The sequence below is a fragment of the Symphalangus syndactylus genome, chromosome 10 (genome assembly GCF_028878055.3).
Source record: "Symphalangus syndactylus isolate Jambi chromosome 10, NHGRI_mSymSyn1-v2.1_pri, whole genome shotgun sequence".
Lineage (NCBI taxonomy): Eukaryota > Metazoa > Chordata > Mammalia > Primates > Hylobatidae > Symphalangus > Symphalangus syndactylus.
In genome coordinates this window covers 38,359,183-38,373,463 of record NC_072432.2, presented here as the reverse complement: position 1 = coordinate 38,373,463, position 14,281 = coordinate 38,359,183, and the positions used below count along the sequence as shown (strand labels likewise).

The window sequence follows — 14,281 nt, the reverse complement described above, 5'->3', positions numbered from 1 at the left end:
AATGCTTTTCTCTAAAAAAAAAACAAATCTACACTTCAAACTATCTCCCAATTATTATGAAATTGCAATGCAAAGCATTAAAACAGATTGTATCCCTCTCTGAAAATCCAGAACATATCAATAACTCAATAAATGTACAGTTTATTCAGAAACTAGTTACTGAGTTCTGCTTACTGACATTTTTCTAGAATATTTATATTTTCTATGTGGTAGCTATTCATATATATCAATACTTTAAAATATTTGAAAGTTATACAACTGAATTCACTTAGAAGTCCACTGCAATAAGTAAACTGTAAAATAATATTCTCAACTAAAAACATGGAAAGAAACAATATTCTAGATCCATGTGGGGATTAAGTTTTTTGTCAAGAAAAACTCTTGCCAATTTCTGAAAGTGTCTTATGTATCAGACTTCTTACCTGGCAAAAATAATATTTTAATGGGACAAAAATCCTGGAATCTAGCAGGAATTTAGTCTCATGTTTTACCATGTAAGAATAATGGAAATCAAAATGTGATCTTTTCTTTTGCCTCTCTTAGTTTAAGCATATCCAGACGAACATTCAGTCAACTTTCTGAGTTATAAGAATTTGGTGGTGGACTAGTATAAGTGAAATTCAGGGCTAAAATTTTAAAATCTAATTGTAACCAATAGCTTCAACTTCCTTCTATATGAAATATTTTATCAGGATCTCACACAAATGTCCTTGATCTTTCTCTCTCCTGAATTCTTAAATTGTACCAATAAACATCTTCTAGAATGTTCTATATAAAATACACTTCTCTGAGTACTGGCACATAACTTTATTTCAGCTCACATAAATCCCGTGATGACATCTTCACTTTACATATAACTAAACAAGGCTCAGACCAGTTAAGTAATTTGTCACTGGTGAAAAAGGAGTCAGAGACAACATCTGCATCTGAACTAAGGTTTTTGGACTACACAGTTAGCCCCTATCACTTTATTTGGTAATCACATACTGCCTTACATTTGTACTACCAACTTTCACCCTTATATTTCTTAATTTTTCCAACATTCATGTCTTTAAGAGCAACAAACTGTGTTGTGCTTTGGTATCTTATAATATCTTTTAGGAGATTTATTCAAATTGTTTGCATGACAGAAGCATGATAGTGTGTAAATTTGGATGGGTTTTACGAATTCTCAGAGCTTCACACTTGCAAAATGGGGATGACACCAAAATTAATTGAGTGCTTACTGTTAAATGCTTTACCTGTATTAACCCATTTAATCCTCACAACAGCACTATGAGATCAGTACACTGTCTCCGTTTTACAGATGAAAAAGCTAAAGGCTAGAGAGGTTCCCTACCCTGCTCAAAAATAAGGTTACAAGCTAGTAGGTGGAGTCAGACTTCAAAAGCCAAGTTATTCTGTCGAGACTGCCCACTCACTTAATGTTAAAACTGTCCCTCTAGGACTAGATAATGACTAAATGAAATCATATTCAACAGTAGGGGAGGATTCAAAAATAATTAACTCCTGGCAATGATTTCTTGAATATGACAGCAAAAGCACACACAAAAAAAACAAAGCAAAAATAGAAAAAAGGCACTACAACAAACTTAAAAACTTCTGTGCATCAAATAACACCATCAACAAAGTGATGAAAAGGCAACATATAAATAGGAGAAAACATCTGCAAATCACATATCTGATAAGGGGTTAATATCCAGAATAAACAAGGAACTCCTACAACTCAACAATAAAAAAACAAGTAATGTGATTTAAAAATGGGCAAAGGACCTGAACAGACATTTTCTCCAAAAATGGGACATTATAAAAATAGTCAATAAGCATATAAAAAAGATGCTCAGCATTACTAATCATCAGAGAAACGCAAATCAAAGCCACAACGAGATATCACCTCCCATCCAAGGATGGGTACTATCAAAACAAACAAAAACAGAAAATAGGTGTTGGCAAGGATGGTGAGAAACTGAAACCCTACGTACTGTTCGTGGGAAAGTAAAATGGTGCAAGCGCTACACAAACTGTATTGTGGTTCCTCAAAAATTAAAAATAGAATTACTGTATGATCCTACAATCCCACTTCTGGGTATCCAAAATAATTAAAAGCAGGATCTTTGCATATCCTTGTTCATAGCAGCATTATTCATAATAGCCAAGAGGTGAAAGGAACCCAAATGTCCACAGATGAATGGATTAACAAAATGCGGTGTATATATACAATGGAATATTATTCAGTTTTTTTTGAGACGGAGTCTCGCTGTGTCGCCCAGGCTGGAGCGCAGTGTTGCGATCTCGACTCACTGTAACCTCCGTCTCCCGAGTTCAAGCGATTCTCCTGCCTCAGCATCCCCTAGTAGCTGGGATTACAGGCATGCGCCACCACGCCTGGCTAATTTTTTTGTATTTTTAGTACAGATGGGGTTTCATCATGCTGGCCAGGCTGGTCTCGAACTCCTGACCTCAAATGATCCACCCGCCTCGGCCTCCCAAAGTGCTGGGATAACAGGCGTGAGCCACTGCGCCCAGCCTAATCAGTATTTTTTTAAAAAGGAATTCTTCACATGTTACAACATAAATGAAACTTGAGAACATTATGCTAAGTGAAGTAAGACAGTCACAAAAAGATACTGCATGAATCTACCTATCTGAGGTAACTAAAGTAGTTAAATTAACAGAAACACAAAGTAGAATGGTAGTTGCCAGGGTCTTGGGAGATGGGGCGGTAGGGAGCTGTTTGATTAGTACACAGTTGTGTTGTAAGACGAAAAAGTTCTGAAGAGTCCTTGCACAACAATGTCAATATACTTCAGTAATGGACTACACACTTAAAAATAGTTAAGACCGTAAATTTGGCGGGTTTTTAAACCACAATTTAAAAAATTATTAACTCTTTTCTTTCATTTTATTTTCCTGTCCTCATGGGTATAGTGTTAGAAGGCAATGTAATGGAAAGGATAGACAGAAAAGTAAAGAGCACAGGGCTTCAACGACGTAGAGCAAAAAATTTAAGAGACAACAAAACAAGTAGCCCCATATTTTCATTAATAATTTTCTACAATTAATTGAATCTATCGATAACTTTCTTAACCTGGAAATACTAATGGCAAGGCAACAGTGTAGCGGTTAAAGGCCTTTTCGAGTCTGAAAGTTCAGCTACTATTCTGACTTTGCCACTAATTGTGTGACCTTGGGTAAGATATTTTCATTCATTCGCTAATTCATTCATTAATTATCAAAAAGTCTGTTTCCACGTGGGTAAACCTGGTCAAATGAATCCTGCACCTCTACACAGAATTGTTCTGAGGAATAAATGAAATAATCCATGCAAAATGTTAGGCACAACTATTGGCACTTTGTGCTCAATAAATGTTGGCTATAATTACTTCGAAGCCTATCGAGTAGGAAAATAAATAAACTGAATTCAACTAAAGGAAACCCAGTACCATATTCCTCAGAGATTTGGTTCGTCGATAATTATGGTGTTATCAAATCAGATACTCTTCAGCAATCATTACTGACTCTTGACCATTCTTGCCGAATGTGTGCTCTTCTCTTTTAAAGGAACTCTCTCCCAGGGAAAAGCAATGTCATCTCAGGTATTCAATGTTTGCTTTGGGAACAGTTTTCTACAGATCTCAGAAACGATGGAACCTGAGATTAGCCACTAGAGTACACCGTTCCTCTCACTTCGATAGGGGCCTAGGCCTTATGTGGGACTGAGAATGGGGAGAGAGGGGGCCACATAAACAACACAGATACAAATAAAGCCTCACTGTGGTAAGACGGGACCAGACAAGTCTCCTCCAGGGAGAATGAAACCTGGACATTTAGGACAGCCGAACGCGGAGCCGGCGGGCAGGCGGGTGCAGAAGAACATCGCGCAGCATTCCCCGAGCCCCGGCCGGGAGCCGGGGCTGGGGCCAGGGCGAGGGTGTGTCGGGATGCTCCCCACCGGGCCTGGGGCTGGGGCTGGCTCAGGCAGGCCGGGGGCCCCGCAGGCTTCCAGGAGGAGCCGAGGTGGGGGCAGGGGCGGGCTACGCGGTGGTCTGGGGATTGGGCAGGAAGAGAAGGGACGCTGAGGTCTCACCGCGGGCCGAGGGCAGTGGGTAGAGCTTCTCGGCCTTCTGCAGGAAGCGCTGGGCCTTCTCGCGGTTGCCGGCGTTCAGGGCCTCCCGGGCGATCTCGACACATTTCTCAGCCTCATCCTTGTTCCCCTCCATAGCTTGCTCCTTCTTCCGTTTCCTCCGGCAGCGCAGCTAAGAGGGGCGGAAGCCGCCGCCGCGGAGGAGGCGAGGCGGGACCGGCTGGGGGCGTGCGGCGGCAGTGGGGAGGAGCGCAGGGGACCGCGGCAGCGGCTGCGACGGCCCGGGCGGGCCTCGCAGCTCCGCCTCCTCACGGCGGCCTCCCCGCCCCTCCGCGGGCCCCTAGGGCGCGATCCGCATCCGTCCCAGCCCAGGACCAAGCTCCTGGGCCCAGGCGTATGAGCTGACTCGGTGGTCAGCGCACGGCGCCAGCAGGCTCGAATCGGACCTGCCCGGGAGGCGGACGATAGCGGCCGGGCTGCCCATCGCGGGGAGGGGTTCCGCCCGGGACCCTATTGCTGACATTGGAAGCGCCGTGCCCCGTGACCTCCAGGCGCGGCCCTCGCAGCTGGGGCCAGGAGGACGGGATGGGGAAAGGGGACACTCGTTTTCAGTAAAATTCCCAGGACTTGGAGGCCCCGCCTCTGCGCCCCTCAAGCGAGGGAGGATGCGGTCAGGTGAGGACCAAGGTGTCAGTCCAGTCTCAGCACTTCCGGTTTGAACCTAATCTTAGGGCTTGTATGACAGCCTTATTTCAGCTGCATTTTTTCTGACCCAGATGTCAGGCTATCCAAAGTACAAAGCAGTTTAATTTGTAGCTTGCAACGAGTGGTGCAGAGCGGCCTTAATCCTGTGTAGCCAAAGCAAGGAAGGAGAATCAGCCCCTCAGGGGCTGCCCTAACAAAAGCAAACTTTTGATTTCACCTTTTCCTTCCCATTTGGATAACATTACCACTTGGAAGTACCATGTCATGTTAGTCTTCACGGTGGGGGTGGGGGAAATGTTTGCTATGTGCAAATTTTTTTTTTAAAAACATGACAAACTGTCAAAATGTCCTGCTCAACCCAACCACAAGATAACAATTTTTACATAATGCTGTGAGTCAAGCTGTTAATTCTGCTAACAACTACCATAACTCGGTACTTTCAAATATGAAACCCTGCTTCTCTTCGATAAAATGGAGATAATATATCCCCAATGATGTTACTGAGTACTTAACAGTTTCATACTTCAAAGCAGTGCCTCGCACGTAGCACTATTATCTTTAAAGTTTAAATTCGGAGTTCATTCTGTGGATATACAGGAGATTCCTACCTATTCTCTCCCTCCCCAAGTCCACCACACTAACAGCATACTAGTGCAGTGCTGTCACACAGCAAGTAAAGCCAATGTACAAACTGAAATGGTCAAACTTAGCCTAAGAAACTGACAATCCCACTCCGGCTCCTGCCAACTTTTTAAATTAAAACTTTAGTAGCTCATTATATAACATTAAAAAAATATACTTGGGCTATCTTACTTTGTTGATCTACAGATTTGACAGTTCAGTCACAAAGAAATGTGCTTAGTTATTGCTGCTAGATGAGATACTCAAAACAAGTTCCTATTACAACCAAGCAAATTGAATACACAACTACTTTGGGATATGACCTTTATTGAGCTTATCCACCAGAGTGGAAATAATGTCTGTACAAAACCAAATGTTTGTTACTATAACTTCTGCATCACAATTAAAATCCAAACAGTTTTTTAAAAACAGTCAACTCAATCAAAACCCACTACTTCAGAATCAATAGCTTCTTTGAAGCCACAGTAACACTTAAATATGGTTAAGACTCGAATGCAGAAATTTGGTTGGTTGGAAAGCTAATTAAACTTCCAACTTGCTCAAATAGAATTACAAAAAGGCAAAATTGTGTTTTTCACAGAGATACAGTCCACTGGAATCACCAACACTGGACAGCTGTTAGAGTATTTAGAGTCCTGAGATAACAAGGAATCCAGGCATCCTTTAGACAGTCTTCTGTTGTCCTTTCTTCCCAATCAGAGATTTGTGGATGTGTGGAATGACACCTAAGAGAGTGACAGGAATTAATTCTACTTAAGATTTTTTTTTTTTAAATCACAGTATTTGAAACCAATAAAGTGTATACTGTTCAACTTGAAAGGTATCTTTAAAAACGTGCAGCTCAAGTATGAAGTAAAAATTCACTGAGTTATACATATAAATCAAATTTCATGATACAACCATACTTCCATCATTGAAAATATACTTAAATTTCCTCTTCTAGAAAAACTAATAAAGCAGCAAAGAATTCCTTCCTCTGAAGAAACTTTTTAAAATGTTAGAAGTTAACATACCACCACCAGCAATTGTAGCCTTGATGAGAGAATCCAATTCTTCATCTCCACGAATAGCAAGTTGCAAGTGACGAGGGGTAATACGCTTTACCTTTAAGTCTTTTGATGCGTTTCCTGCCAGTTCAAGTACCTAGAAGGCAGAATCTGTATCAGTTGCCTTCCAACTTTCCTTTGGCCAAGATTCAGAGAACAGAATAAAACCCTCACAAACGTAGATCTACCAACTGGAATCGTTCCCCACTATCTGACTGGCAAGATATACAGGGGGCACGCAATTTTAATTCCAAGAGCAGAGAACTCAAGCTCAGTAGGATCCTTGTTGAACACCAGCTCCCTCTAGCGTTCTCTTAGGCCTCTCGCCGCGTTCAGGGCCTGGGAGTTTTCTTGCATCACTTTCCTCCTTCCCTCTTGCCGCCTCCCCGCCCCCCAAACCTTCTCCGGATTATAGGCGTTCACCCATTTACCTCTGCGGTGAGGTACTCCAGGATGGCTGCGCTGTACACAGCGGCAGTCGCGCCCACACGTCCATGACTGGTCGTCCTAGATTTCAGGTGTCGATGAATACGGCCCACTGGGAACTTAAATTGTAAGCATACACAAACATAAATACACAAAAATGAGAACTCGAGATGGGGAAATTACATGCGCGCCAAAGCAAGGGGCACGGGCGCAGCAACGCGTCCCGACATCGAAACACGTGATTCCTCCCCCCCATATTTATCGTATGGGCAGCCCAAGTCGCGACACCGCATCACCCACGCATACACAAAACGCCCATCGAGAGCGATGAATAACAAAAAAGGAAATGCAAAGAAAAACATCATGACTCCCAGACTGCACGAACAACTACTGACCTGCAAGCCGGCTCTCTGCGAGCGGGAAACCGCCTTTGTCTTGGCCTTTCCGGAGTCCTTTCCAGCCTTACCGCCAGCCTGCGGCGCGCACACGCCCGCGAGCGGAGGAGGAACGGAGAATATAGAATTACCAAGGCGGCGCGCCCATCCCCCACCGCGGCGCGTCCCGCCGCGAGCGCGTACCCGCACCCCGCCGGGGTCTCCGGCCCGCGGCGCGCCGCAGGGGCGACCCCGCCCGTTCGCCCCCCGCCGCGCGCTCGCCACGGCCGCGCGCCTCCGCCCGCCCGCCGGCCCCCAGCGGCGCTGCGCGCGCCACCCAACCGTCACCGCCCGCCGCGAGATCCGAGGCTGCTCCGCTAGCAGCCGACAAAACACCTCCCCCCCCACTCTTCTAAATCCTGTCTCCGCGCGTTCCCAACCGTCGCCACTTCACCCCCATCCCTCTGTGTAACGGGTTTTTCTCCCGCCGGCAAAAACCCGCGGAGTCATCGAGCGTCTCTGCGAAGTTTACCATTTCGAATTCCGCTGAAGCTCAAGCAAGCAAGGCAGAGAAAAGGCTAATCGGACCCACGGTGAGATCCCACCACCTACTCCTTCGTCGCACCGCGATTCAAACTGCGCTGTCTCCCGCCTTCCTTGCTCCCTTTATACTGCAGAATGTTCCCTCATCCGGGAACTCGGATTGCTCATCCCACCAATGGCTGCCACCCGCCTTCGGGACGCGTCCTTGAGACTTTAGCCAATGAGCAAGCGAATAAAAGGGTGGAGGGGCGGGCCCTTCTAAGCTCCAGCCGCGATTGGGGTGTGGGGAGCGAGGCGGGGGAAGGCGGAGGGATGGGAACCGGGGAGAAGAAGGGCACCGCGGCGGGAGGGAAGAAACAGAGCGAGCTACGCTGCGGGAGCGCAGTTACCAGCCGGCTGCGGTCACGTGCCTAGAGGAGGAGCTGAGACCTCAGGGGAGGGGCGCGCGGTAGTGCCCCGGGTCCCCTAGCAGGGCTCTGGAGACCACGTGAAGTCTCCTTGGTATGTAGCACGCCGCCCCCACCACTCCCAGCCCCACTCCCAGCGCCTCTCGGGCGGAGACCTGCGACCCGCAGCCGCCTTCCGGGACCCCGGGCACCCCCTCCCTACCCCCTCAATCCCTGGCGGCTCCTCCCGTCTGACAGGTGGCGCGAACGCGTCCAGTGAGAGGAGTCTGAGGTTTGCCCTGACGTTTACCACAGCCTTAGTAGAGATTCCGTGTTTCTTCCCTCTTGGCGAGTCCCCAGCCACCAACAGATCACGACCCGCTGCTCCCACTTTATTTTCAGCCGGGTCTTCGACCTCTCTCTCACTACTTATGAAATCCCCCACGGAATAGTTCTGTGACAGCAAACGGTGAAGCCAAGTCACCTCACTGGTCACGAAACCCTTTTTGTCTATACTTAGGGAGCTTCTGGCGAGGCAGTATTCTTTAATCAAATCATAAACCATGTTTTTTGGAGACTACACATCAATGGATTGTACCTGTAGCCTGGTGTGTAAAGCTCATTTAGTGAAACCTCAGAGCTATTAGGTGTCAACTTTTCTACGGTAAATATTTTGCCACATGACAAATATTCGGCAAATGTCGATGGAGTAACTCTGACATGATTTTCAGGCAGTTACAGAGGGTCCATGCAATGCAATCAATTGCAAATGATGAGGTTAAAATAATGTTACTGTACACACAGTACTATCCTTCCAACTAGTAGATTATTAACACCTATGTATATCTCCAGCTGCTTGGGGACAGTAGTGTCACAATCTCATTTGTAGTGTTTTAGTGTATTACACTTTTTTTGTTTGTTTGTTTTGTTTTGTTTTTGAGACGGAGTCTCGCTGTCGCCCAGGCTGGAGTGCAGTGGTGCGATCTCGGCTCACTGCAGGCTCCGCCCCCCGCGGTTCACGCCATTCTCCTGCCTCAGCCTCCCGAGTAGCTGGGAATACAGGCGCCCGCCACCACCCCTGGCTAATTTTTTTGTATTTTTAGTAGAGGCGGGGTTTCACTGTGTTAGCCAGGATGGTCTCGGTCTCCTGACCACGTGATCCGCCCGCCTGGGCCACCCAAAGTGCTGGGATTACAGGCGTGAGCCACCGCGCCCGGCCTACACTTTTTAACATAATTGAATAGTTTCAATGTGACGAACATTTTGAAACATATACTCTATGCTGGGCATGGTGGCTTACACCTGTAATCCCAGCACTTTGGGAGGCCAAGGCGGGCAGATTACGAGGTCAGTAGTTCAAGACCAGCCTGGCCAACATGGTGACACGCCATCTCTACTAAAAATACAAAAATTATCCAGGCATGGTGGCATCCACCTGTAATCTCAGCTACTCGGTAGGCTGAGGCAGGAGAATCGCTTGAACCCGGGAGGCGGAGGTTGTGGTGAGCCAAGATCGCGCCACTGCACTCAGCCTGGGCAACAGAGCGAGACTCCCTCTCAAAAACAACAACAGCAGCAAACATATACTCTGAAGTACTTTAGATTGGGTTTCAATTTGAAAGATTTTATCGAATTAGAAGACCTCCCAATTTCTGTGAGATAAATTCTAGAGAAGAGCTTCCCAACAATTTTGACATTGAGGTTTATTATTTCTTGGAACCAAGGAACTCTTATGATGTCGTCGATAGCAAGACTTCATCCGTTTTCCTACTGATAATATAATAATGATATATTAAGCTATGAAACTTGATATAATAGTTCACGATGGCTCCAGGGAAGCTTTGTGATATGTAATAAACCAACATTAATGCCATCTCTAGTTTAGATAATACTCTGCCAGCTCTTTGCTATGAAGCCCAACAAGAGGAATTTACTGTTGCCTTGCTGAGTAGTGGTTAGGAGGATGAACTCAGAAGCAAGTAGAGATGGATTCTGTTCTGCCTCCTCCTCACTGTGTCATCGTAGTTACTAATCTTTCTGAACTTCGAGTTCCTCTTCTGTGAACAGATAGTATCATCTATTTTCACATGGTTGAAAGATTAAGGAAAAAGGTATGCAATGTACATAGTAGCATGTGTTTGGCACGTAGTTAGCCGTCAGTAAATAACTGCTATTATTTCCTACATTGGATGCTAGAGAGGGATGAAATAAAGTATCTTTTGTTTCTAAATCTTTTTTGCTATTTGGTATATTTTCTTTCTCCGATGTGGAAGCAGCAAGCTTGAAACCTGCCCAGAGTATACACAGCCAAGTCTTCCAACATCCAAACTAAAATCCAAAATTGGTTTAATAACTCAATAGTTTTTCTTCAGAGAACAGGACAGTATTACTTTCTGCACTTTTCCCAGAGTGGTGTGATGATTTCCTACTCTCTTTCCTCCCCCCCCCCGGAAAAGGTATGATACAAATATGTTAATATTCTTGGTTTATCTTTTCAGTTCCTGTGTTAATGGTAATACATGTATATAATATACTTAGCCAGAGCTATGTAATTATTTTTGTTTAATGCCATACCCAATTAGTTCTCTTGCCATAAAAAATATGAGATGCCAAGGCAAGAGGATCACTTCAGCCCAGCTGTTAAAGACCAGCCTGGGCAACATAGCGAGACCCCATCTCTACTAAAAATACAAAAATTAGCCAGGCATGGTGGCCCCTGCCTGTGGTCCCATCTACTCGGGAGGCTGAGGTGGAAGGACCACTTGAGCCCAGGAGGTTGAGGTTGCAGTGAGCCATGATTGTGCCACTGAATTCCAGCCTGTATGATAAACTGAGACCCTGTCTCGAAAAAACAACAACAAAAAATCCTAATATGAGGTAGGCGAACCCACTATTATTGACTCTTTCTTTAATAGCCTTTTCCTAACTAAGCCAGATTTTCCATGACTAGTTACTGTCTCCTTTGAAACACTAGCATGTATGTTAACTACTATTGTTCTTGTCTTTTTATGTAGAAAATTTGAGAGTCTTACAATTGGGAATTATAAATTTCTCAACTACATCTTGCTTTAAAAACATACTTTTAAGAAAATATGAGTAAGTTCTCCAGTTATTTCCAAGGATATTAGCCTAGATCGATAATGGCAAAATTCTTTTCATCAGGAAATCCACATTAGAATCTTGGTTCTCTCTGCCTAGGGCATCCAGGAAAAATATGTGCCTTCAGGGATTCACACAGCTGTGAATAACTGAGTTCCAGTGTGGTATTATGCAAAATATTGAACTAGAGTAAAAGAATGAGGGTTGAGTTTGGGTAGCCACTTACTTGCTATATGGCCTAAAGTATGTTAAACACTGAGGCACAGTTTATTCATTTATTAAATAGGGATTCATAACAGCAGATAAACCAACTTGATAGAATTATGAAAGAGTTTCATTAAGTGTGAAGAATATGTAGAGTGATGTAATAATATTTTTGGCACCGAGGCCATAGTCCTTCCTGAATTCTGTTTAGTTTGAGAAGCCTATGTGTTTAATTCAGTGTTGATAAAACCAAAACCATCAATTTAAATTCCAAATTGCCCAGCTTTGCACTTCTCATGATCACAGATTGCACACAGGTAACAATTCACAAATGCAGGGAATAGATTACAAAGATCAGCAGAATCTACTCAACCCAGATCCACTGCCATTTCAGGAAAACCAAAGATCATGGGACCCAATACCCCTTTTAATATAGCACTAATTTACTTTTTCCATACATTAGTCCTCAGAATTTTTGGAAATTTATTGTTTTAAAATAAATCAAGATTCTTATCATATTATTCTTTTATTATCTATTATTGATATCAACATTGATCTTTAGGATTTTCAGGGCAGGGAAAGGGAGTCCATGTGTTGAAATTTTTTTCCTAAATAATAGTGTATTTGCCTAGGCAGTGGGTCCTCCTTCTCTGTATTCCTGTGTTCTACATCTGTGGATTTAACCAATTGAGGATCAAAAATATTCACAACATAAGCTGGGTGTGGCCAGGCGCTGTGGCTCACACCTGTAATCCCATCACTTTGGGAGGCCGAGGCAGGTGGATGACTTGAGGTCAGGAGTTTGAGACCAACCTAGCCAACATGGTGAAACCCTGTCTCTAATAAAACTACAAAAATTAGCCACGTGTGGTGGCATGCACCTGTAATCCCAGCTTCTCAGGAGGCTGAGGCAGGAGAATCGCATGAACTTGGGAGGCAGAGGCTGCAGTGAGCAGAGATCGTGCCACTGCACTCCAGCCTGAGTGACAGAGTGAGACTTGGTCTCAAGAAAAAATAATAATAATAAGCTGCGTTTGGGGTGTGGCGGTTCATCCCTATAATCCCAACAATTTGGGAGGCTGAGGTAAAAGGATCACATGAAGCCAGGAGTTCAAGACCAGCCTGGGCAACATAGCAAGGCCCTGTCTCTAAAATTTTTTTTTTCAATTAGCTGGGCATGGTGGTACACACCTGTACTTCCAGCTACTAGGAGCTTGAGGTGGGAGGATACCTTGAGCCTAGAAGTTCAAGGCTGCAGTAAGCCATGATCACACCACTGCACTCCAGCCTGGGTAACAAAGCAAAACCCTGACTTCCTTTCTATTTGAAAATTTTAAAAAGTATGGTTGCATCTGTACTAAACATATACAGACATTTTTTCCTGTAATTTCCTAAACCATATAGTGTACCAACTATTTACATAGCATAGGCATTGTAATGGATATTACAAGTAATCTAGAGATGATCAAAAGCATACAATGTATATAGGTTATATGCAAATACTACTATGCCATTTTATGCAAGGGATTGAGCATTCATGGATTTGGGTATCCAAGCGGTGGGGTGTGGGGACAGATCCTAGAGCCAGTCCCCCACAGATACAGAGGGATGATTGTATTAGTATTTTTGTGACACTTATCTCCACAGCTAAATTATAAATACACACAGTAATGCCCCTATTGCATATTTCTAACATAGTGACCAAGGAAATTGTTGTAGAGATTTAACACATTTTTATTACTGTATTGTCTTCTTTTGTCTGTATATATGCAACTGAGATGGAAGGCAATACCATACATTATACCGCATGATACATAACCATTCCCTAATAACAGAATATATGATATCACTAGATTGGTGCTGTCAGCCTGTTAGGTAAAATAGAGCATAGCCATCAAGTCATTCTACTTTCCAGGCAATATGCCAAGAATAGCGGTTGGGAGATGGGATATGTAGTGCTTAGGAGCTTCCCTCAATCTAGCTAAGAAGACTAAACAGGGAGGAAAATTCAAACAATGTCTTAATCATTAAAACCACATTAAGAAGGCTGTTACAGACTGGGTGTGGTGGTTTTCGCCTGTAATCCCAGCACTTTGGGAGGCCGAGGTGGGTGGATTGCTTGAGGCAAGGGATTCGAGACCAGCCTGGCCAACATGGCGAAACCCTGTCTCTATTAAAAATATAAAAATCAACTGAGCATGGTGGTGCATGCCTGTAGTCCCAGCTACTCGGGAGACTGAGGCATGAGAATTGCTGGAAGCCAGGAGGCGAAGGTTGCAGTGAATGGAGATCATGCAACTGCACCCCAGCCTGAGTGACAGAGCGAGACTCTGCATCAAGAAAAAAAATAATAAAATAAATAAATAATAAATTAGAAGGCTGTTACAAAATAAGTATCTGATTGGCTGCCAAATAAACAGTACCTCTAGTTTAAAGGACAGAGACAATTGCAGGCTGGAGCATTTTGAAGAGTTTATGTTTAAATGGACTAAGGAGAGTGTTTGACTGGAATGGTGAATTGGTGTAAGAAGTAGCAGTTAGAAGGTAGGACACATAGTGTTTTAATCTGTTTTGTGCTACTGTGATGAAATACCTGAGACTGCATAGTTTATAGAACAGAAATTTATTTCTCACAGTTCTAGGCGCTGGGAAGTTCAAGATCAAAGCAGTGGCAGGTTTGGCTGTCTGGTTGAGGGCTGCTCTCTCCTTCGAAGATGGAGCCTTGATGCTGTATCTTTTAGAGTGGAGAACACTGTGTCCTTACATTGTGGA

General features: G+C 44.2%; 2 protein-coding genes across 4 annotated transcripts in view; both read right to left on the bottom strand.

Moving 5' to 3' along the window:
• The window catches only part of DNAJB14 (DnaJ heat shock protein family (Hsp40) member B14), a 45,388-nt gene extending 41,001 nt beyond the window's left edge, over window positions 1-4,387 (bottom strand). Inside the window, exon 1 of one of the 3 annotated variants that reach the window (XM_055296914.2) lies at window positions 4,088-4,387. In XM_055296914.2, the coding sequence (XP_055152889.1) occupies window positions 4,088-4,220 (133 nt within the window). In that variant the 5' untranslated portion in view covers window positions 4,221-4,387. The remainder of the gene's footprint in view (window positions 1-4,087) is intronic. The other 2 variants (XM_055296916.2, XM_055296915.2) reach the window with 2 other exon arrangements.
• A 1,333-nt stretch (window positions 4,388-5,720) lies between these two features.
• Window positions 5,721-8,455, bottom strand: H2AZ1 (H2A.Z variant histone 1). The gene is made up of 5 exons (XM_055296917.2): window positions 7,810-8,455; window positions 7,299-7,376; window positions 6,909-7,022; window positions 6,445-6,574; window positions 5,721-6,156 (listed from the first exon to the last, which is right to left on the bottom strand). Exons 1-5 carry the CDS (start codon window positions 7,810-7,812, stop codon window positions 6,095-6,097), a joined length of 387 nt encoding a protein of 128 aa, XP_055152892.1. The 5' UTR covers window positions 7,813-8,455; the 3' UTR covers window positions 5,721-6,094.
• Between the last annotated feature and the right edge of the window lie 5,826 nt (window positions 8,456-14,281).